Source organism: Aethalodelphis obliquidens, unplaced genomic scaffold (assembly GCF_003676395.1).
Source record: "Aethalodelphis obliquidens isolate GAN/ISIS:26980383/991018 unplaced genomic scaffold, ASM367639v1 scaffold34, whole genome shotgun sequence".
NCBI lineage: Eukaryota > Metazoa > Chordata > Mammalia > Artiodactyla > Delphinidae > Aethalodelphis > Aethalodelphis obliquidens.
This window is the reverse complement of record NW_020837978.1, coordinates 14,261,080-14,283,784: the sequence shown is the minus strand read 5'-3', so window position 1 is coordinate 14,283,784 and position 22,705 is coordinate 14,261,080. Positions and strand designations below refer to the sequence as shown.

The 22,705-nt window shown below is 41.5% G+C and overlaps 1 protein-coding gene across 4 annotated transcripts in view; it reads right to left on the bottom strand.

Annotated features, from left to right (window-relative positions):
- Nucleotides 1–1,975: 1,975 nt before the first annotated feature.
- Nucleotides 1,976–22,705, bottom strand: part of RNF144B (ring finger protein 144B) — a 104,935-nt gene continuing 84,205 nt past the window's right edge. The window contains exon 8 of one of the 4 annotated variants that reach the window (XM_027128478.1): nucleotides 1,976–2,853. In XM_027128478.1, coding sequence (XP_026984279.1) covers nucleotides 2,455–2,853 — 399 coding nt within the window. In that variant the 3' untranslated portion in view covers nucleotides 1,976–2,454. The other 3 variants (XM_027128477.1, XM_027128481.1, XM_027128480.1) reach the window with 3 other exon arrangements.

Genomic DNA, 22,705 nt, shown 5'->3' with positions numbered 1-22,705 from the left:
CATCAGAGTAACTGCACAAGCATCCTTGGCTTTCCATGTCTCCTTTCTCATCAAGGGGTCTCAGCATTTCACATGTGGTGCCTCAAATTTGCCCTTGTAGGTATCATTTTCATCAGAGAGGAGCTAAGAAACAAAAATAAATTGATATTCTAACAGAAGAGGCACCTACCATTATCATCGTCAACACTGATTCAATTGCTAGGGGCCAGCAATGTGGCTTCAAGGCAACTTCATGATTTTCCCAGCAACTCAAGAGTTCTCATTTTCTCATATTCTAATTAGATCCAGAATCTCGTCTACCTCCCTGAGAGGAATGTGTGAGAACAAAATGCCATAATGGATTTGAAAGGCTTTTGTGAACTGTGACGGGTTATTAATTGCCATTAGCACACATTTCCCCCTGAGATCAGAGCTTGTCTTGAGGCAACACAGGCTGTGAAGGGAAAAGCAGTTTCTCTGCAGAAGGCATGAGGTGCTTCTGCCTGGGTATGCAGTGTTTCCACTGAGCTTGGCCAACATACTCAACAGCATACAGTGAGGGAAGAGAAGTGTTATTCAGTATCTAGACACCAGGGATTTGTTCTCTCCACTCTCTGGTTAAAGTATCACCCCGACTCAATTCCAGTATCAGGCAGAAGCCTCGACACACTCATTCCCTGTCCTCTCAGCAAACTCCACGTGAAGCTGAGTTCTAAGCAAAATGGTGAAGTGAAAAGAAGTCTCTAAAGTTTTCCTCTTCATCCATAGACTGATTTAACTTATCCTTCACAGTTAATCCTGTACCATCACTTTTACCCAGGCTGTCCCTGTTAGGTTGGGAAATGAACAGAAAAAGGTATATATAGATTAACATGTTACCCCTAGAAACATCTATATTTTAAATGAGAATGGTAACCAAAAAGACAGTGTTTAATCCAAAGGAATAAATGTCTAATGGTTGAGTATGAGGCACTGTGGAGAGATTTTGTTATCTCTTTGCACCAAAAAAGTCATCTCTCATAGCTTTTAACAGAAGGCCCAGCCAGCTTTTTCTCCTTCTGCTCCCCCACCCCAACTTTTTCTCTCTGGTCTATGCAACTGACCACACTCTGAAATGCACCTACTGTGCTTTCCTTTCCTCTATGCCCCTCAGCAACCACACTTTTAAGTTTACAGGATCTTTCTTTCTGACCCTAAACTCAATGATGACGTTCTCCTCCCTCCCTATACATACATGCTTAACAAAAATCAAGCTAGCCACCATGTAAGTACCAGAATTATAGCTCTTTACACTAATTTATAATTGACAAAGTGTTCCCATGCAACAGGTAACGGGAGGAAAATGAGATGCAGTAAATTACCTGAGGTCACAGGACTAACTGGCAGCAGGATTCAGACCCAAATACAGACCCCCGGCTCCCAGCAACCCAAGGACTGTTCTGAAAACTACGGAAGAAGAACCTAAAGACCAGAATGACACTGCCATGGAAATGCCCTAAGGCCCCACACCTACACCTCCAGGCCCACAGACTTCCCATGGGGACCAAAGGCAAATCATACCTACAGCCAGCACTGGTACCCTCACTTTCACTGGGGCTGGGGGAAGGAGATGGAGGACAGAAGTACTGTACTATCTCAGGCCCCGAGATAGCCCCTGATTTAAGGGGACCTTAAATACTTCAGACAAATCCCACCCTGAGCAGAACAGGACCCAGAGTACCGTTTCCATATCCAGATTCAACCTTGAAAAACCATGAGATAGGGGAAGAAAGAAGAGCCCAAGAAAGCAAAAAATTGGGGCAGTAAAACCATGTTCTTGTTTCCAGATTTCTTAATCCTCCCTGAGGACAGCTCACGTAAAAGAGCATTCTAGGCTGTTGTGAAAGAAGGGGAACCACCACGTAATTTTTGGGTTTTCACTGAAATCCCCTACTATGATTTAACCATACACCCACCAACATCCTTTCCTCCCATTAGACCATCCCTACTAGGGCTTCTTCTTTGACCCACAACAGAGCTGCCTTGCCGGTCCTGGGCCAGCGCCTCCTGACACCACACGGTAAAGCCTTTATAAGAGCTGGCACTCCTTCCCCGCTGGGAAGAGCCCAAGACCTGGGAAGAGATTCTCTGCCCTAAACCAGGAAGGAAGCACCTTTCAGCCCTGAGTGCTTCACCATGGAGGAGAAGGTGGTAAAGGGGAATAGGAGAACTGGAAAGAGTTACTGAGAAGGGCCACCCATTTCTGAGAGTGCAGTCCTGTCTGCGGCTCCTCTTAAAACTCTTTTCCACATCCATGTGAAATGCTTTCATCCGAGAGCTGGGCAAGTGGCCCAGCTCTCTAGGGCACCCCAGTGCCCACAGTACCCTCCCCAGTTATACTGCATACCTAGAGATAACTTCCACACAAGGCATCCAAAGGCAGAAAAAGAAGCAGGCCCGAAGCTTATTCGATTAAGATCACATCCAGAAGCCTTGTCAGCACAAAGGTGAGGTTGCGGTCGCGGCTGCCCTGGGACAACCGTGCTTTAGCGGTTTCTTTCTGCATGGCCTACCGCTGCCTTGGCAGAGTCTTGCTTCCAAAGGCCCGTATAGACACCGGATAGACATATAGGTACCCGTGTACACCGGTATACATATATTTATATACATTTCTGTGTATATATGCACATATATACTTACAGCGTCAGCTCTCGGTATCGTCTGGGGACTGGCTCCAGGACACACACGAATACGAACTCGTGGACGCACAAGTCCCTTACATAAAATGACCGTACCGTCTCCTGGTTCCACCCCCGCGGGTTCCGCCCCCGCGCGTTCCGCCTCCCACTGATCCGAAATTGACGCGTAATCCTTCAAGTGTGCGGCTAAATGGGACTACAAAGGAAAAGAAAAATAACAATACACTATACTTCTGTAAAACTTTCTACGTTTATCAAAAATTTTTACACCTATTACGGTATTGTTTCATTCCTAACTCATGAGGTAGATTGGACAGATGTTATTAGGAGCCGTATTTCACAGATAAGGAGATTAAACTTCAAATACAGTATGTTGGTTTGAGTCATAACTAGAATCCAGGTTGAATGACATCCATGTCGTCCTGCACCAAACAGATATTTCTTAGTAACTGTACAATTAAATATGGTGCAGTTTGAGATATAAAATTCCATGTTTTATTGATATAAACCCATTTTAAGAATTATTGTTGCTGATAATACCCCCTGCAGATCACTTTTTATCTCTATAATTAAAATTGGAGTAGAAGTGAGCAAAAATTATTTGGATACTACCTATCCTAAAAGAGCCATTTGATCTATTACTCTCAACCCTACCTGCACATTAGGAATCAACTAAGGATCTTTTTAAAAATATCAGTGCCTGGGCTTCACAACCCTGAGCATTTGAAGTAGACTATCTGGCGATGGACAGAGCAAAGCAATTTTTTAAAGCTCCTTGTTGGATGTTAATATGCAACCACAAACTTAGTTGGCACGGGAGTATACAATGTCAACCAATGCCAGATCATTTTGTACATTTTGTGCATGTACGTGTCCCAGGTCTATAATCCAAATGTCCCCAAGTTTACCGGCTATTCAGGGGTCACCCTTTTCATCAATACTCAAATAAAATGACTGGAGCTACCATCTAACATATGCTGAGAAATCCAATCATCTCCCTGATATTTTTAAGGAGTCTAGGAACCATGTTCTCTTGGTTCATATCACTCCAACTTCCTGCTGTTGCTGGTTTCTCAGTCCTACTTACCATCTTGCTTTCTGCAAATGCTGACCTTTTTCCTCATTCTATCCCCTCACCTTTGGCCACCACCTTCCTACCTCCTTTCAACACCCAAAGCAACTCTATCATTACTACTTCATGGAACAAGCCTTTACTAAAAGCTTAGGTTTAATAGAAGAACACCACCAATCCTAAAGAAAAACTTATCACCGGGTATTAGGCATTACTCTTCTTGAAGCTTCTCCATCCTGTCACAGGGGATTCCTGCTGGCTGTTTTTTTTCCCTTAGCCAACAACAACTATTATGTTACCATATTCAACCAGACTTTTCTATCATCCTTTGTCTTCTCTCAGTCCCAGGGGTCCTCACCATTTTTCTACCAAGCTACCACCCAAGCAAGCTCACATTCACTTAATTTTTTTTTTTTATTTTAACCGAAATGATCCATCCAGTATTTTCCTAAACAAAAAATTCATTACCTTTAACACCTGGCAGAAGCTTTGAAGTTACTGTTTTTCTTTGATTTGTCACAGACTGAGTTTGTAGACTGTGATCCCTTCCCTCACCACTTTCTTATGTATATATTTATATATGTAATTTATATAGGGGTGTGTGTGTGTATATATATACACACATATATGGGTATATATATGCATATATGTGTATGTATGTGTGTATATGTGTATATATGTATATGAGTATATATGTGTATATGTATATGCATATATATGTATATATAGGTATGTATATGCATGTATATGTATGTATATGTATATATGTGTGTGTGTGTATATATATATGTGGCAGGCAATCATTGGCTGTCATGTGGAAGACTGGTTAGAACCTTAGGAAACAAGGGACATGAGAGGCAAGTTTTGGAGAGTCCATAGGAAGAGACAGCTCCAAAACATGTGGAGACATCTTGAGAGAATTAGGCAATTTCAAGGAGCAGCCAGAAAAGGCTAATTGGTGGGCCAAATGTGAAGTGCTTGAGCGCTGAACCATTAGAGAATGTCCCAAGGCCAATTTCATTTAAGGCAACCTAAGATCTTTCCTCAAGCAATCAAAAATATTTACCAGGAGGGGGTCTACGCTCCCAGGGAAGCTGTGCAGTGCCAGACACTGAGCTGGGTAGTTTTATCACAAGCCTTCAAGATAGGGTATGATGGAATTCTCTGGCCAAGATGCCTTCCAGACATCCCATCTATCTCCAAATTACAAAATCGTCCTAATCGGGTTTTGGTAACGAAGGAAGGCAGCCTCCTACTCATGACCTTCAGGGTATTAACTAGCAAACCTGGCAATTCTGGACTGTATGCAGTAGTATCTATTGCACTGCTTGGCAGAGTACATAACCAAATCAGGACGATTTCAGAAACAGGGTATCTTGCCATGAGGGATGACCTAGAATTGGGGAACTACAAGAGAACTAAATGTCTTCTACTTCACCTCTTCATGACATAAAGGAACTGGGGTCTTTTGGACGCTCTTGGATTCTTAGTTGCAGAGTTGAGGTAACTTGTCTCCTGGTTTCCTGTTGTGGGATGTTTTGTGAACACACAAGCTGTCATAAAGTGTACCTTTAATTAATCTTTATTCTCCGCAATAGTAGAAGAAGCCGTAAGATGTGAAATGAACTATATTTCAATAACAAAATCATGATGGAAAAGTATGTTTCCTGACACAAGTGCCGTTTCCTTTCTGGCTGCACTGCCATCTTCTTCTCTCTTTCTCCCTGATACCATATCTGTCTACCCACCCCCTCCCACCCAATATATATCGCAATGCCTGAAAACAGAGCCTCTCTTCTGACAACTGCCCATGAAAACCACCTAGAAAAAGGCAATGATTCAGTCTGACCCCAGGATGAATTAATAACAAAACACAGAGCCCTGAACAAAACATGGCCTTAGTTTTGTTGACTTAAGAGATTTTATCCCAGCATATTTTCTAAACTTTATCACCTCTAGATCTGCTACTTGCTCTGCTAAAAATGTGAAAAAAGGTAAATCAGTGCCAACCTTACCTATTAAACCATAAACATAAATTTTCCAGCATTATTTTTTTTATTTTTTATTTTTTTGCAGTATGCAGGCTTCTCACTGTTGTGGCCTCTCCCGCTGCGGAGCACAGGCTCCGGATGCGCAGGCTCAGCGGCCATGGCTCACGGGCCCAGCCACTCCGCGGCATGTGGGATCTTCCCGGACCGGGGCTCGAACCCGCATCTCCTGCATCGGCAGGCGGACTCTCAACCACTGTGCCACCAGGGAAGCCCATAATTTCCAGCATTTTGATAAAATACCAGGCAATCCTCCAAGGAAGTTTATCTCAAACACACACACACACGCACACGCACACGCACACACACAAAAGTATAAACTTTCCAAGCTGGGCACAGTGAAAAATGACAGTGAATTGAGTGGGAGTCAGGAGGCCTAGATATAGTGTCAGCTCTTTTGCTGACTGACATAAGACACCATCCCAGTGGGCCTTGCTTACCTTACCTGAGATCAAGAACCAGACTAAGAATCCCTAAAGTTCCTCCATCCACAAGTTTCTTTGACTCCATATAATCATACGGATATCCTCTGTGATATCCTGAGTGATGTGACTTAGGTTGGGTCATCAAAAAGGATGGACATGCCTCCCTGGGTTACCCTGGCAAAGCATATTAAGAAGTTGAATGTTGATAAGAAAAATTAATGTTGAAAATTAGGGTCACCCTACTTGCCCAGGAACCTGCTTTACTTGGAAGGAAAACCTCAGAAGCTCAGTGGCCGTGGGTCATCATTGAGGCTGTGGGATTCTTTCCTCACAAACCAAGTGTTGCCTTGCCCGGCACATCAGGGGCCTCTCCTAATACCGGCTCAGAGGGCACGAACCCCCTACACTCTGTTTTCCTTAAAATTTTCTTTATGAACATTTGACTACATCCCACCTCTGCTTATCTTAAATGAATGGACCAGGTATGGCTCCTCTTGGTCCACAGCCAGAAAAATAAGGAGACAAACAATTCATGGCTACTTTATGTCTTTCTGAGCAAGGAAGAAGCAGCAGAAGAGAAGACTCAAATAGGAAGACGGCATTGGAAATAATGGAAGAACCAAAGGGGGAAAAAATGTACTCGTAACTTTTGGCTATAACTAAGTCAGGAATAGGCAGTCAATTGGGAAGGAACCAAGCAGTGGCCTCTCTACTATTTATATGTCAGATTAATTATGGAAGCTGATGGGTAAGTGGTATGATTTGCCTAACAGAGTACACACTTCTCAAGTGCATGCATTCAAGAGGCCCTAATACTCAACGCATAATTTGGTGCATGGCACTCTGGCAGCCTTCCAACATGCCTCAACTTCAGATACAACAAAAAGGTTGAAATCAGTGAGGCCTTAAAGAAGTGACCACATCACTGATAGTAGAATATTTAGGATGCGTTCTTGCTACAACAAAGCTCAAAGGTGGCAGAGGAGGTGGAAGTTCTGTGGTGCTTTTCCCTTTCTCCCTTTCATCTCAGAACTTGAGCATACAGAGTGTTGTGGACGGAATGTTTGTGTCCCCCGCCCCGCAAATTTATATGTTGAAGCCACGACTCCCAATGTGATGTTATTGGGAGGTGGGGTATTCGGGAGATACTTAGGTTTAGATGAGGGCACGAGGATGGGGCTCCCATGATGGGATTAATGTCCTTATAAGAAAGGGAAAAGAGATTAGCACTCTCTCAAAGAGGTCATGTGGGGCTTCCCTGGTGGCGCAGTGGTTGGGGGTCCGCCTGCCGAGGCAGGGGACGCGGGTTCGTGCCCCGGTCCGGGAGGATCCTGTGTGCCGCGGAGGGGCTGGGCCCGTGAGCCATGGCCGCTGGGCCTGCGCGTCCGGAGCCTGTGCTCCGCAACGGGAGGGGCCGCAGCGGTGAGAGGCCCGCATACCGCAAAAAAAAAAAAAAAAAGAGGTCACGTGAGTGACAGCAGCTTACAAGCCAAGAGAAGAGACCTCAGAATGAAACTTACTTTGCCATGACCTTGATCTTGGACTTCCCGGCCTCCAGAACTATGAGAAATACATTTCTATTGTTTGAACCCCCCAGTCTGTGGTATTTTTTTATGGGAGCCCAAGCTGACAAATACACCGAGACCCAGAAGTCACAGTCCTTCAGTTAAATCCTTTACCAAGGCTTTGGTGCGTGACATAGAGCACGGGATGTCTTGAAGCCTGAGCTTAATCAACACCACAAATCAGGTCAAATAAATCCCAAGAGTTGCAGGTTACTGAGTAGAGTTTTCCAGATAAACAGGCCTCTGCTGCCTCCTCATTCCTCTAATTTCCAATGTAGAGTTTCCTTCACAGACCATGAGGCAGACCTGGATTCCTCTGACGAATCTGACCATTTGGCTTTTCTGTAGCATGCCATTCAGCACTGAGTTACACACCATCATGGACTTTTCATGTTTTTGTTTTGTGCCTTAAATGTCTCTTCTTCCTGAAGATCAATTTTAAGCACCTAAAGTGCAGAGACCACATCTCATTTGGTTTCAGCCTCCACAAAGTCCAGCACGATACTTAGTATGTAATAGGGAATCAGTGTGTCTTGGATTTATTGGTCAAATAAAGAGTAACAATTTTTGTGGTCAGGCAAAGAGCAATAATTTGCTACAAGCCTCACCTGTGTCAAGAAAAGCCCTGCCAGGGCTTCCCTGGTGGCGCAGTGGTTAAGAATCCACCTGCCCATGCAGGTTCGAGCCCTGGTCCGGGAAGATCCCACGTGCCCCAGAACAACCAAGCCCGTGCGCCACAACTACTGAGCCTGTGCTCTAGAGCCCGCGAGCCACAACTACTGAGCCCACGTGCCACAACTACTGAAGCCCACGCGCCTGGAGCTCATGCTTCTCAACAAGAGAAGCCAAAGCAATGAGAAGCCCATGCACCACAACGAAGAGTAGTGCCCACTCACCACAAGTAGAGAAAGCCCACGTGCAGCAACGAAGATCCAATGCAGCCAGAAATTAAATAAATAAATAAATTTATAACAACAGCAAAAGAAAAGACCTGCCATTTTTACAGACAAGATAAAGAGCTTTGCTCTTACTCAGCATCACACCTAATAGCAATAGTTCTTCATATTTGCCTGGCACTTCATAGCATGCAAAGTGCCTTCAGAATGATTGATTCCTACAGGTTTCTTCCCACCAAACTGGCAAACATGATCCTCATATCAGAGCCCCTCCTGTCAGGGTGAATGGAATTGTAAAAGTCCACCTCATTAAATACCACCTATCTCTCTCCAATCCCCTCAACCAAATCTAGCAATATTTCCATGATTAGAGTAAAAGCGTGAGGCTTTAAACGTTCTATTTACTCACAGATAGGAGTCATGAGAGAAATTCTCTCTACGTGACCTGGACAAGGAAAATAATTTAAAAAGCAGACATAATCAGCTTCCCCGCATTCAAAACTCCCTCTTGATTGAGGGCTGACTGGAGCCCTTTGTCCCTAGGAAGGTAGAAGAAGCAGAATCTACCCTGCCCTGTATCCCTACACATGAGTGAAAGGTTCTTGGAGACAGGTAAATGGTTTACCTATTTCTTTTATGAACAATAGAACCAGACAGCCTTTAGGGGAAAAATAAATCATAAAAGGGTAACATTGTAGTTTTAGCCAGAGGGGTGTATGCAAAAGAGGAAAGACTTGCCAAAATTCCTTTGTCCAACGTTACAAATCAATCTCCAATTTGTTACCCCCAACGAGTGCTTTCACTAAGCAGGCCACCCCCAAATTGGAGATTCAGGATCAGCATTTTTTTTTTAAAACTAAACAAATAGAACAGATCACTTCAACAGAAAACAGAGCATCTCGCAGTCAGAATGTAAGAATCGCTTCATAAAACTTTCGAAATTTTATATGTAAAACTGTACTGGATCTTGTCAAATATATTTCTTACTACAGTGCTGAACAAAAAAAAGTTTGAAAGTTCTGCCCGAGCTGCAGCGAGGTTGCTGGTGGAGTAGTACCGTCTGCCCTCTCTTTTTTCCTGGTATTAGCCCAATAAAAGAACAGTATTGTTTGTTTTCTGATAGAGCAGCACTTGCCCTGGGAGCAGCCCCGGCAGGGTGGTGTAAGCCCTGGATTCTGGCCTATGAATCATGGCTGCATCATTGCCCAGTAGATAGGCCTTAGGCAAGTTACTTCACCTCTCAGAGTCTTTCTTCATCATTCTATAGGGATACCTGCTATTTCCTTCAAGAGTCTCAAAAAGTAATGAATATATTGCCTACAAAGTACCTAGCAAAGTGCTTACAAAGTACCTACAAAGATACTCAATAAATGTGACTTCCTGCCCTGTCCACACTTCCCACCCCACACCACCCCTTCTGTAGTGCTGTAGGGACTCTGGCCTCTGCATTTTCCCACTTTTCTTAGGTGGGGCTCTGTTGACCCTGAAAAGCGCTACCAAACAATCCATCCACGTCATCTCCAGAAGCAGTCACTGACTCAAAATGAGGCGAACGCATAATTCACTCAAAGTGTTCGGAAACACATGTCTCAAAGAATATGTGAAACAAGGCCTCCAGAAGGACAGTTCTGTGTCTTGGCTTGCAGAGTAAAGGCCTAAGAGAAATGTTTTATTAGATGAATGGTTTCATTGCCTTCAGGGGCTCTGAAAAACGTCAGTTTCATATTCTAAGCAATAAAAACGACTTCTGTATCTCCTCCAACTGACTCCACATTCCTCGTAATCAGGTGGTTTCCACAGCACCCAGGAAGGACTCTCAATAAATATTAACTAGGGAAGAACAGACCAGGAAAATCTCTACTCTTCTCCTTTTCTGGCTGAGCCATTTAACGAAAGGTCAGAGGCCTCATCTGTTCCTATGGAAACACCCCAGTGAGAATCCAACCCGATTTAGCCTGATTCCAACACTCCGTGAGGTGTTAACTTTTCCTAACTATGAAAGATTAACTGTCCCAAATTCCAATACCTTGAGGGAAGCAAGTTAATCATAGATGGCCTCCTGCTGCGTCACCCGTCCCAACAGAGTTTTCGCAGCTGTATTTCCTCTCAGAACCTTGTAGCTCCTCCTCAGCAAGAATACTGTCTGTTCTCACCTTTGCTGGCTTTCCCTGGCTCTCTCTCCCCATGTCAGTTCTTTCCTGAAACCTTCCCCAGGTCTCTTGTCAGAATACTTCTACTTGTCTTTGCATTGCTTGCTAGTTTGTTTATACCTTCCCCAGATCCCTTACTACATTGGGATGTGTGTTACAATGACTTGAAAAGATGCCCATCCTCCCCCACAGACAGTGAGTACATTCAGAACGTGGACTGTGTCTCAACTGTTATCACCCCTCCCCTGAGCTCCATTCGTAACACAGTGCCTGACCCATCACGCACATTCATCGCAGGCAGTTGAACTGGCTTGACCAGAGTTCTCTGGGCGGCTTCAGTTGCTCATTTGTGCCTAAAACCAAGTCCTGGGGACTTCTTTCTTCTCCATAATATCAGGAGAGAACATTTTAAGACAGGAAAGAAACAGAAGGGCCAGAGAAAAAAGGAAGCTAGAGACAAAACCAAAAAAACTTCCTTCTGTAACATTCATAGCTGTACTTCACAGCTCTGTCTGCCACATCTGCCCATTTGCCCATTCACCACCTCCTCAGCTATGCTTGAGACTGGTTTTACCTGAAAATCAGCTCACTCAACTGGAGCTTTCAAAGGCTTCCTGGATTGCTAATGAGAATGACACTGCATTTCAATTTAGGGTCCTTTTTACCATAATCTCAAAGCATTTTCTAGCTAAAGAACCAAACTTGATTAAATCACACGTTCAGTTTGCCTCCCAGCCACATTCCCAACATTCAGGCCTTTGGAGGCAGGCTAAGCTGAGACCCTGAAGAAGGAGAGGGTGTCTTGCAAAATTGTGACTGCCCACTCAGCTCTCTCCATGCATCTACCCTTCCTCTGGTCACTCACAGGCTGGCCTTGCAGCTGCTACTGTCACCAATGTAATGCATGATGTTGCCCGGGAAGCAGTGCTTTTTGCAGCGGCTGGAACAATGTTTCTGACATATGTTCCCATGGCCAGAACAATGACAAGGCTCCTTTCAACTCCCTTTCTTCCCTTGCAGGTTTGGAGAATGCTCTTTGTGAGGCCTGGCTGAGTCACAGATGGACACAGGGCTCAGGACCACCCCCCTCCCGTCCGTCCCCACCAGGATGCCTAAGGCATTTGCATATGGTGAATCCTCCTGCCAGGCTCTTTACAAAAGCAAAAGAAAGGCATTGTTTTCCTTTCAGGGCCAGGTGGCTTTGACGAGTAGTTTGTTCCATTAACAAGAGCAGCCTGAGGTGATTAGACAGAAAGGTCAGTTTCCCCCCACAATGATTTCACCCAGTGCTTATTTGAAGAGGCTCAGTAGCCCAGGGGCTCTGTGGCCACATCTGATTTCAATCTGGCCCGCACTCTGCACTTCTCAAAGGAGGTAGGAACCGAGGCTTTAAACTAGTTCTGGACGTTTGCAGAGATCCCACCCTGGCTTGCACAACTAGGATAATATCTGGGGATTGTCACCTCTATTAGGGTTAATATATCTGGGAAAATACACAATACAGCCCAGACCCCCACATACACGTCCTCAAAGACCAAAGCACAGGGACATGTTTATTCATATCCATCACGGTTTATGGCACCACCTTGGGCCCAGCTACGGAAACAAGCCCAGAAGTCATTCTGGCTGCTTCACTTTTCCCCATATCTAGGGGGTTAACTCTATCTAAATGGCTCTCTTCCCCTTCCTCTCTTCTCCATCCCGTTGTTGCTAAGCTCTATGCGGCTGGTTGTATTAAGTTCGTTGCTTTTCTTCCTGCCTCTCCCTGAACCTCCTTCCACAAAGCTGTCAGAATAATTTTTCTGACGTTCAAGTCCAATTCCATCACTCCCTTGCTCAAAATTCTTCAGCAAGGCCCATTTGTCTTGGAGATAAAAGCTGACTGCTTCAGGTGGCTTCGGGATTTGGTTCTTCCCTACTTGTTCATCCACCTTTATATCCCAACTTCTACCTAGACTCCAGTGACTCTAAATGGTTTTGGGCTCAGCATCCCTGCTAGGCTCTTACATACCTCCAAAGGTGCTCTTTTCCCTAGAATGCATCTACTCTCTGGTTTGTTCCCAGTGCTCAAGACCGCCAAATATTCCATTAACTTACCTAATTTCATTCTGCTCCCCATGACCAAACGACGACACGTTAGTCCATTCTTATCTATGTTGTTTCCTTAATCGGTCAAGGTTAGCAGAAGTTTGAGAAGTTCACTTTGCCCACGCCACCATCCCCAAACAAGAAAACCTTAAAGGATATCCCACAGGGTGGAATCTAAGAGTGAAGATGCCCAGGTGGCAGGCAGAACAGAGGCAAAGAGGAACTGGGTGCTTGGTAACTTTGAGTGACTGAGTAAAGCCTGTCTGGAGCCTACTTCACATCTGGACTTTTCAAGTTCATCAGCCAGTAAATTCCCTGTATTGTTTAAGTCTGTTTGAAGGCTGTTCCATCTATTACAATGCAGAGAACCTTATCTGATACAGCAGAAATGAAGAGTATTATCTTTGAAAGAAGCAGCTTTCCTTAGAATAAATGATAAAATAATATGAAACCAAGGGAGTTCAGCAAATGCAGCACTGAATAGAGTCAAGAAGCTTGAATTCTGGACTTTCCTGGTGGTTCAGTTAAGACTCCACGCTCCCAATGCAGGGGGCAGGGGTTTGATCCCTGGTCTGGGAACTAAGATCCAGCATGCCCCATGGTGCAGCCAAAAAAAAAAAGCTTGAATTCTAAATAAAAATTTGCCCACGACTTCTAGGAGCCCTGATTTCTTATACTTTATTCTTCTATCTATAAATTGAGTATTCCTACCAACTCCTTCTTTATTTTATAACACAGGTGATAGTAATGAAGCCTTGGAAGATGTTTTAGTCTGTTCTGGCTGCTATAACAAAATACCATAGATTGGGTGACTTATAAACAACAGAAATTTATTTCTCAACATTCCTCAGGCTGGAGGTCCTAGATCAGGGTGCCAACATGGTAGGGTTCTGGTGAAAGCTCTCTTCCATGTTGCAGACTGCCAATTTCTAGCTGTGACCTCACACGATAGGGAGGGGATTAGGCTAACTCTCTGAGGTCCCTTTTATAAGGGCACTAATCCCATTCATGAGGGCTCCACCCTCACGGCCTAATCACTTTCCAAAGGCCCCATGTCCAAATACCTTCACCTTGGGCATTAGGTTTCCAGTATATGAATTTCAATACATGAATTCAGACCATAGTGAAAGAGTTCTTCTGTTCCTTTGTATATGCATTTAGTCATTAAAAAAAAAAGACAAATAAAACTTTTAATGAGTACTTACTATTTGCTTGGTGGTAGGTATTATATACGTAGAAAAACCTGAGACATCCTCTAGGCTAGGGTTTGGCAAACTCCAGCTCACAGGCCAAATCTGGCCCCACTTGCTGTTTTTGTAAATAAAGTTTTATTGGAACACAGCTGCACCTATGCGTTTACATAATGTCTGTGGCTACTTTCACACTGCAACAGCAGAGTCGAGAAGTTGCCACAGAGAACATAGACCTGCAAAGCCTAAAATATTTACTATCTGGCTCTTGATAGAAAAAGTTTGCCAACCTCTGCTCCAGGCTATTCACCACTTTTAAAACTTCAGGTTACAATAAACCTCCCTTTTCTGAAGAGCCATAGTGAAGTATACTCCACCAACTTTTGTGTAACACAGTCCCAAATATCAAATTACACTCCTCCCAAAAAAAGCATGGGGGAGAAAGAAAAAAATGTTTTTAAACATACATTCAATTGAATGCATTTTGAGTTTCCAGAATTAATTGGTACCGCAAATGAGATGCAGACCCCATGAATCATCATTAGGATCCTCCTTGAGAGATGGGCAAAAACCACCCCAGCTGGTGTCAATGAAAAACCAAGTGTAGACAATATGACTCATTAACAAAGGAGAGGTTTGTTTGTTTCTCCTCCATCCTTTCCCCTGGTGTAGTTTACTTCTCAGAACAATGATTTGATTTCAAGAAACTAGCCCAAGTGTAGATAAGAAAAGTAAACCCCAGTCCATTTCTGAGTATGAATGCAAAAGCTGAAATCTAGAAATTAGACCCCTGGTTTAATTTTTTCTATATTGGTCTATGGTGACCCACAGGTAAGCTTCTAGCCTAAATATCCCCCTTTCCATTATGCAATAGGGGCTTTTTCCAAGCTCTTTTCAGATGCGAGAGGGATTAACCCCATAATCACTAACATTGTTATACAGTGGAATAGAAATAGCACAGACTATTGAATCCAACAGATACCTGTGTGAATTTGTTTTGGCACTTATAATGTATGCAATAATGTATGCAATATAGAAGGAATATATTCTTCTATTCCTCTTCTCTGAACCGTGATTGCCTCAACAGTATGTAGACACTAACTCGTAGAACTGTTAGAGAACACGTGTGTGGTCACACGTGAAAGTATCTAACACAGTTGCAGGCACAGAGCTGTTTTCCAATAAATGTGGCTTTCTTTCCTCTTCCTTTCAACCTTCTATACCTCAGAAAATAAAAAGCATACCCTAATCTGAACAACAGAATCACAACCTCCTATTATTTTGAGTCTTTCCTGTGTTAAAGGAAAAACAGAAGTTAAAAGTTGAGAGATATAAAGAGATTTAATTTAAATAAATAAATAAAGATTTAATTGTGTTCTGGGATTTTCTCCCCCTAACCCCACCATTACCTCCTCTCCCAACCCCAAGATTAAACATGAGAATAGGTTTCTATTTCTAAATGAACAGAATGCTGCAGGCATCAATCAGTAGTAACCACTAATGGAAACTTGGCCACCAGCACCCACTCCAAGGCTGACACATTTGGATCTAATTGGCAGTCTGCTTTAGAGCAGCCAAAGAATATAGTGTCATACACATCACAGATCAAAGTAGAGGCAAACTTGCTAGTGGCCACGGGGCTTTGATTGCCAAACTTAGGTAGGCAGATCTGTGGGTTTTGTTTAGGGACAGGTAAACGCTCACTAGCTTATTTAGAGAAAACCTCTAGAAGACCCTGATTTAGCTAGTTTGGACCCAAAACATGAAGGTACAAGAAAAAGCATTCAGAGTAGCTGGCCACTTGGGTGGTCAGAAGGAGAGACCAGCTTATGTTCATCCTGCCACCATGTACATTGGAAATTACTTAATATTCTCTTCTGGGCTTCCATGTAATGAGTGACTCAGGCTTTTCAGTAAGAAATATGCTTCAGTCTCAAGCTCAGAAATGTCAACTATACATAAAAACACTCAAATCCATTATTAGTAGGAGAAAACAAAATTTCTCCTTTTACTAAAAACCAACAAAAAGAATGCTTTTTTCTAATTCCAGCATTATGCAGAAATACCTATCCACCAGAATTTAAATGATAAATGCTCCTATTGAATACTGGTAATCTTTTTAGTGTCATAGCCTCCTAAAAATTATGGAAACCTCTTTCCAGAAAAATATATATGCAACACAATTTTACACACAATTTCAGTACTGACAGACTTCCTGAGGACATCCCAGGGACCCTCTTGGGCTCTATACTTCCTAGATAAAAGATTACTGTATTAAATCTATTAAACAGAAGAACAAAACCATTTGCCAAATGATAGTTTACCACTATAGGTCTGTCATTACTTCTAATTTATGACAGTCACAGCCAATTTACCATTCCTACAAGGACCTCCAGCTCACCAATCAAAAATTACTGCCTATCTAATATCATCCACTGTGAGAACCCCTAGGAATATCTGATCATTTAATTCATTCATCTAAATATGAACAGACTACTAAGAAACATCAAACATTTGAGAGAAGTCTGCAGCACAAAAGAAGTAAACCATGGCAAACTTTTTTAAAAGTACAGTTCTGACTAGTATCCTTAGAGAGATTAGAATAGATATTACACCTACAACAGGATGTTCTGCAAAAGGAGAATATGAACATTAAAAATAATTACTGGAGATTAAAAATATGACTGCTAAGATACACAATAAAATAGAACGGTTGAAAGGTACCAGTAACGGAAGTCTCCCATAAAGGAGAACAAAAAGATGGAAAACATGAGAGGGAAGGTGAAACATGCAGGATTAAAACAGAGGATTTAATATATAATAGGAGTTTAATAAGAGGAAATGGAGGCAAAGAAATAATAGAAGGAAATTTCCTAGGGCTTAAGAAGAAAACGTGTTCACATTGAAAAGATTTACCAACTAAGAAGAAGGAGGAAGGAAAAGGACTCATAACTCTAAACATTACTGTGAAAGTTAAGAACAGCGAAAGATAAATCCCCTACAGGCTAACTAAGATATGGAATTAATATCTTTAGAATTCTGAGGGAAAAGCATTTACAATCTAAAATTCAATACTCAGCCAAACTCTCTATTGTGAGGGAAGACTAAAAAAATTTCAGACGAGGAAGGACTAAGAAAGTTTGCCTCCCACGCCTTTTAGTTGAAGATTTACTCCAGCAAAACAAGGGGATTAACCAAGAAAAAGAAGACAAGAGACCCAGGAAATAGTAGATCAGAACCAGGAATAAGAAAAGATGTCTCAGCATGACAGCTATGGAGCTGGCCTAAAAGTAGACGTTGAGGCAGGAAGAAGTGGTGATCTGGGAGGGAAGTCACTGAGGGAAGAGTACACACCATAGAATAGACAGGATTTGAGAAGAGGAAGTACCTGAATATACGATAAAATTCACAAGTGCAATAAAAAAACATACAAAATATACTCAGGGAAAAGCAGAAAGTTATATAACAAAGTCATGTACCAATAGAAAGGAAATTAACCAGTTAGAACAGTACCTTGATGGATTCTGTAACAAAGAACAGAGTAAGTCTCAAGTAAAATACAGAATGCTTAAGACTCTTAAAAGTGATAATGATCTAATGATAGATACATGTTTCTTTTTATCAATTAGAGAAAAAAAAGGCAATCAGAAACTCCAGGATAAACAAAAACCAAACAAAAAAGGTATGGAAAATGTAGCATTTTTAACAATTAGTGAAGTATAAGAAAGAACAGTCCATTTGAGCATTCTCCTTTAAGTGGTTCTTTTATTAAGGAAATACAATCATACCACACAGCTTGACTCTAAAAGAAAACAAGTATTTATAAAAATGAAAATATTTACTAGGTTTCAATTTTTAGAATCAATCTCTTGAAAGTGTAACATAAAAGACAAAATAAAAAATAAATATCTGTCTTGAAATGTATTGATAACAATAAAAATAACAGTAACGACAAATATTTAATGAGAATTTACTATGTATCAGATACTGAACTTAGAATCAGCCTCTATTCCTATTGTATAGGTAGAAAAAGTAAGGCATGGTGAGGTTGTATAACTTGCCCAAGGTCATGCAGATAGTAATGTGTGGGTCAAACCTCTAGATAGCCTGGCTTTAGAGGCAGAGGTCTTGCCACTATACTATACTTTCTCCTTTGTTTTTACTAAAAACGTTAAAAGTACAACTGATAGATTTTACAAATTAAAATTGGGAGAGGGTGAGGAGAAAAGGAGGAAGGAGGGATTAAGGATGTTAATAGCCTTTTTTACAAAGTAGGGAGTCAAGATACAGTCTAGTGGATGGAAAGGGAAATGGAGGTTTTAATTCTTAAGCTTGGAAAGGTAACCAAGAAAGGAATTAAAAGTAATGATGTAACAATATTGGGAGGAAGTAGGAAGGATAGGAGAGAGTTTGTATAAGTGAGCTAAATCCTCATAACTAGTAGCAAGAAATCAATTCATATTGTGGTTATATTAAAAGGAACTTCCCAAACAAGAATTTGTGGTGTATACATACTATTCAGACTTACAGAGGCATCACTAGATGAACACAAAACCAAACCGATTAAAGGTTGCCTGGGGAGTGGACTAAAGATGGAAAGAAGAGGTCAGAGGCTCTGTTGTTATTACGCTATTATATTTTTAAATTTGATGTTAATATATGCTAACATGTATTAAAATATGAATTTTATTTTGACTTAAATAAAATAGTTTTAAAAACACATAAGCAAAAACCACCAGAAATACAAGGGAATTGATAAAAATGAGAGCATGGAGGGAGAGGGAAACGAATACCTTCCTCTCATGTAGATAAAGTAGACTAATAGCAAACAAAGATAAAATGGAATTGTATAGTAGTATTAATAAGCAAGATTTGATATTTATATATCAAACTTTGTACCCTTCAGAAGAAGATGGTGACATAGGAGGCTCCTGAACCTACTTCCTTTCACAGACACAGCAAATATACAACTACACACAGAGCAATTCCCTCTGAAAGAAATCTAGATATGAGCGGATCAACTCCTACACACAAGGCAAACAAGAAAACACCCACACGGAAGTGGGTAGGAAAGGCTGAGATATATTCTCACCGTAAACCCCACCCCTGGCACAGTGACATACAATTGAGGAGGAATGCACAACTCCCAGCATCTCTCTGAGGAATCAGAGTTTGGAACAAACATCTAGCACACCTCAACTTTTAGGACTAGGACTTCCACCTGAAGGATGACCCCCAAAATACCCAGCTCTGAGAGCCAGTGAGGTTTGTGTCCACAAGACCCACAAGACTATAGCAAACAAAGAAATAGTTGTTTTGGCTTTTGTTTTTGGCCGCGCCATGCGGCATGTGGGATCTTAGTTCCCCAACCACGGATTGGACCTGCACCCCCTGCATTGGAAGCACAGAGTCTTAACCACTGGACCACCAGGGAAGTCCCCAAAGAAATGGTTCTTAAGTGGCATTTATTAAAATAGTTTGGATGCTATCAAAGTTGTATTGAAAGGAAAAATCATAGCTTTAAATGCTTTTATAGCTAAACAAGAAAGAACGAAAATAAGCAAAGCATTTAACCCAAGAAGTAAATAAAGACAATTTAAAAATTAAGTAGAGAAAATATATTTAAAATAAATTAATGAATTAGAAAGCAAAATAAAATTAATAAATCCAATAACTCTTTGTTTGAAAAAACTAAGAAAACAGACAAATATCTGGCTATTAAGAAAAAGCAAACAAAGAAAGAAAAACCCCCAAAAAAACAAACAAACAAACAAAAAGAAACAACTGAGAGGAAGCCAGATAAAAACATCATTCTGAGAATCAGAGATTGTTTTTGATTATAAAAGATTTCTTTATATCACTCAATTTTTCACCCTCTCAATACAACAAAACTATTAACTATTGATTTACATATACCAATGTCTATGGAAGAACTTAGGAAAACTGTCCAAGCATTCCTCCAAGTTTTACTCTTCCTTCCCGAACCTCAGTTGATCAGCACGCAAGAACTATGGGGGGATTGCTGAGCCTGCGCTCTAGAGCCTGCGAGCCACAACTACTGAGCTCACGTGCCACAACTTCTGAAGCCCACGCGCCTAGAGCCGGTGCTCCACAACAAGAGAAGCCACCGCAATGAGAAGCCCGTGCACCGCAGCAAAGAGTAGACCCCACTAGCTGCAACTAGAGAAAGCCCGTGCGCAGCAACGAAGACCCAATGCAGCCAAAAATAAATTTAAAAAATTATTAAAAAAAGAACTATGGGGAGTGGGGGTGGGTGGCGGAGGCTGAGCTCTCCTGCTATTCGTTACAGGGATGGCCATGTTGGTCTCTGATCATTATATGCAGATGTTCCTTTTTTTCCTCCTGAAATAATGGGTATTGATTAACAAACCGCCAAACTGGCCAAATTTCAGTGTTCTTCCCCTCTCCTCCCTGGCATCTGTGTTCAGCTGTAGTAAGCAGAGCTCCAACAGCTACTGTGTCCGATGTACAGAGAGCAAAAGGTTTCCATGGGCAAAGGGCAAAAGAATATTCTAATGAGAACGGGTTAATCATCCTTTGTAAAATAGAATCACTGAGCTAAGTGATATTGCTAAAAGCTTTAGTCCTTCACATACAATAAATACTAAAGTATATAACATAAGATTACATCAGCTTATCTTATTATCAGACAGAGTGGCAGCTAAGAAAGGGGAAAGACACACCTCACTGCACTTTCAAAGGGAATTCCTTTCCAAGTAAATGAAAACAACATGGTCAATTAACTTCCTCAAAGGACTTTCAGAACTCAGCTCCATTTCCGGTCTTTGTCAAGCTGGTTGTGTACTTTGTGTTCCCAGCTTTCCCTAAAACAGAAGGTAGTTTGGTTGAAAGCATTTCTTAAACCCTAATGAATTCATTAATGTAAGAAACTCTCCTGTGCTCTCTACTTTCTTATGAATTACTTAAAGTTATTACCTAAAACCAAGTAGAAACATATCCCCCATACAATTTTTCTATGTTTGGTCTGGCTCTTTCATCATGCCCTACGAGGAATTATTATTTATTCTCCGTTTTGTTCCAAAAACGATTTAAGGGAAAATCCTATGAGTAAGCCTCACATTAATAAAACCTTTTCTAAACTGGCTCTAGGTAAAAACTGATAGCAATTGTACGGAGGCTTTAAGATTCAATGTAGTGATGATGTTCAAATAAGAAAATTATATTGTAATACTTTTTAAAAGCACTTATTCTGTAGGTGATATAACCACCAAAATGCTACCGATATATATATATATATGAAACTACCATATATGTGTATGTATAAACATCTTTCTCTTTTGCTTTTTTTCCTTTCTCTGGACCAGGTCTTCATTAAGTGATACCTCTAGACTAGTGCAGGGTCCCCCTAACTAGTCATGCCACTTCCAGCTTTCCCCCTTGCAATTCAACCAGCACAGTGCTGTCAGATTAACCTGCTAAAGTGTACCTTTGCACGTGTCACCCTTCAAGCTCAGAACTGTTACTCAGCTCCCCAATGTAATAAGAACCCACCAACTCCTGAGCCTGGCACCCAAGAGTCTCTTTTTCCTCATCATTTTCTGGCTCTCCTCTGTTCTACAAGTGCTTTGTTTCGGCTTAATTAGGCTAGTTATCAATCCTCAAGCCACCTTGCTCTCATCATGCCCCCTCTCTGTAATGCCCTTGTCTCCTTTGCAATCACAATCCTAACAACCTTTCAAAGCCCTGATCCAGTACCGTCCCTGTAAAGCTCTAACCAAAAAGTTTCAGCAATATCTATCCGCCTCCACCTGCTCCCAACACATAGCTCAGCCACTCACCTGTCATCTATCAGGCATGACCCGATACGGTTATTCATCTTTCTATAGCCCGATGTGTTCTTTCTCCTCAACCAGACTGAGTCACTTTAGGCAACTAATCGCCACACATTTGTTTGTACAAAGACGGAACTGAATACATGCTTCATAATGAGAATGGTAACCTAATAGACTTGCCTTCTTCAGTGTGTTCAACTACAGATGGGCCATGTCCTGGAGGAAACAAGGCAAAGGTGAAGCATCTTTAAGAAGTGAATTTTACTTAGGTAATTTACAATGTTATCTTTAAAATGAAATCAAAATAATATGGAGCAGATTCTAATTTTAGATGAATGTTAAAGACAGAATTAAAAAGTAAACAGGTGATGTCAAAAAGTTTCTAGTCCTCAGCGGTTCACTTTGGGCAATGCTTTCAGGTCATTCTCTTCCTTCCAAGGGTGAGTTCGTGTTCTTATATCAGTTGAGGATGTTTATGTGGAAACATTCGAGAAATACCCTGTAGATTATGAATGAGCAGTAAGGAAGGAATACGGTCATTTCCCTTTTTTTCCCCATTTTTATTTTAAGATGCAATCAACACACATTTTTGTTTTCATTAAAATGGGTAATAGAAATTAAACCTGAAGATTTGTTTAAGTCTTTATTTTACTTGCTTGGTTATGATATATTTGTGACATCAGATTTAAATATTAGAAATGAGTTTTAGTGTGACCATTCTTAAAATTAAATCTCAAATGTTTAAAAGTCAAAATTTTAAAGAATTTTTTGAATATTGATTTAGCTTTTGCTTTTTAGTT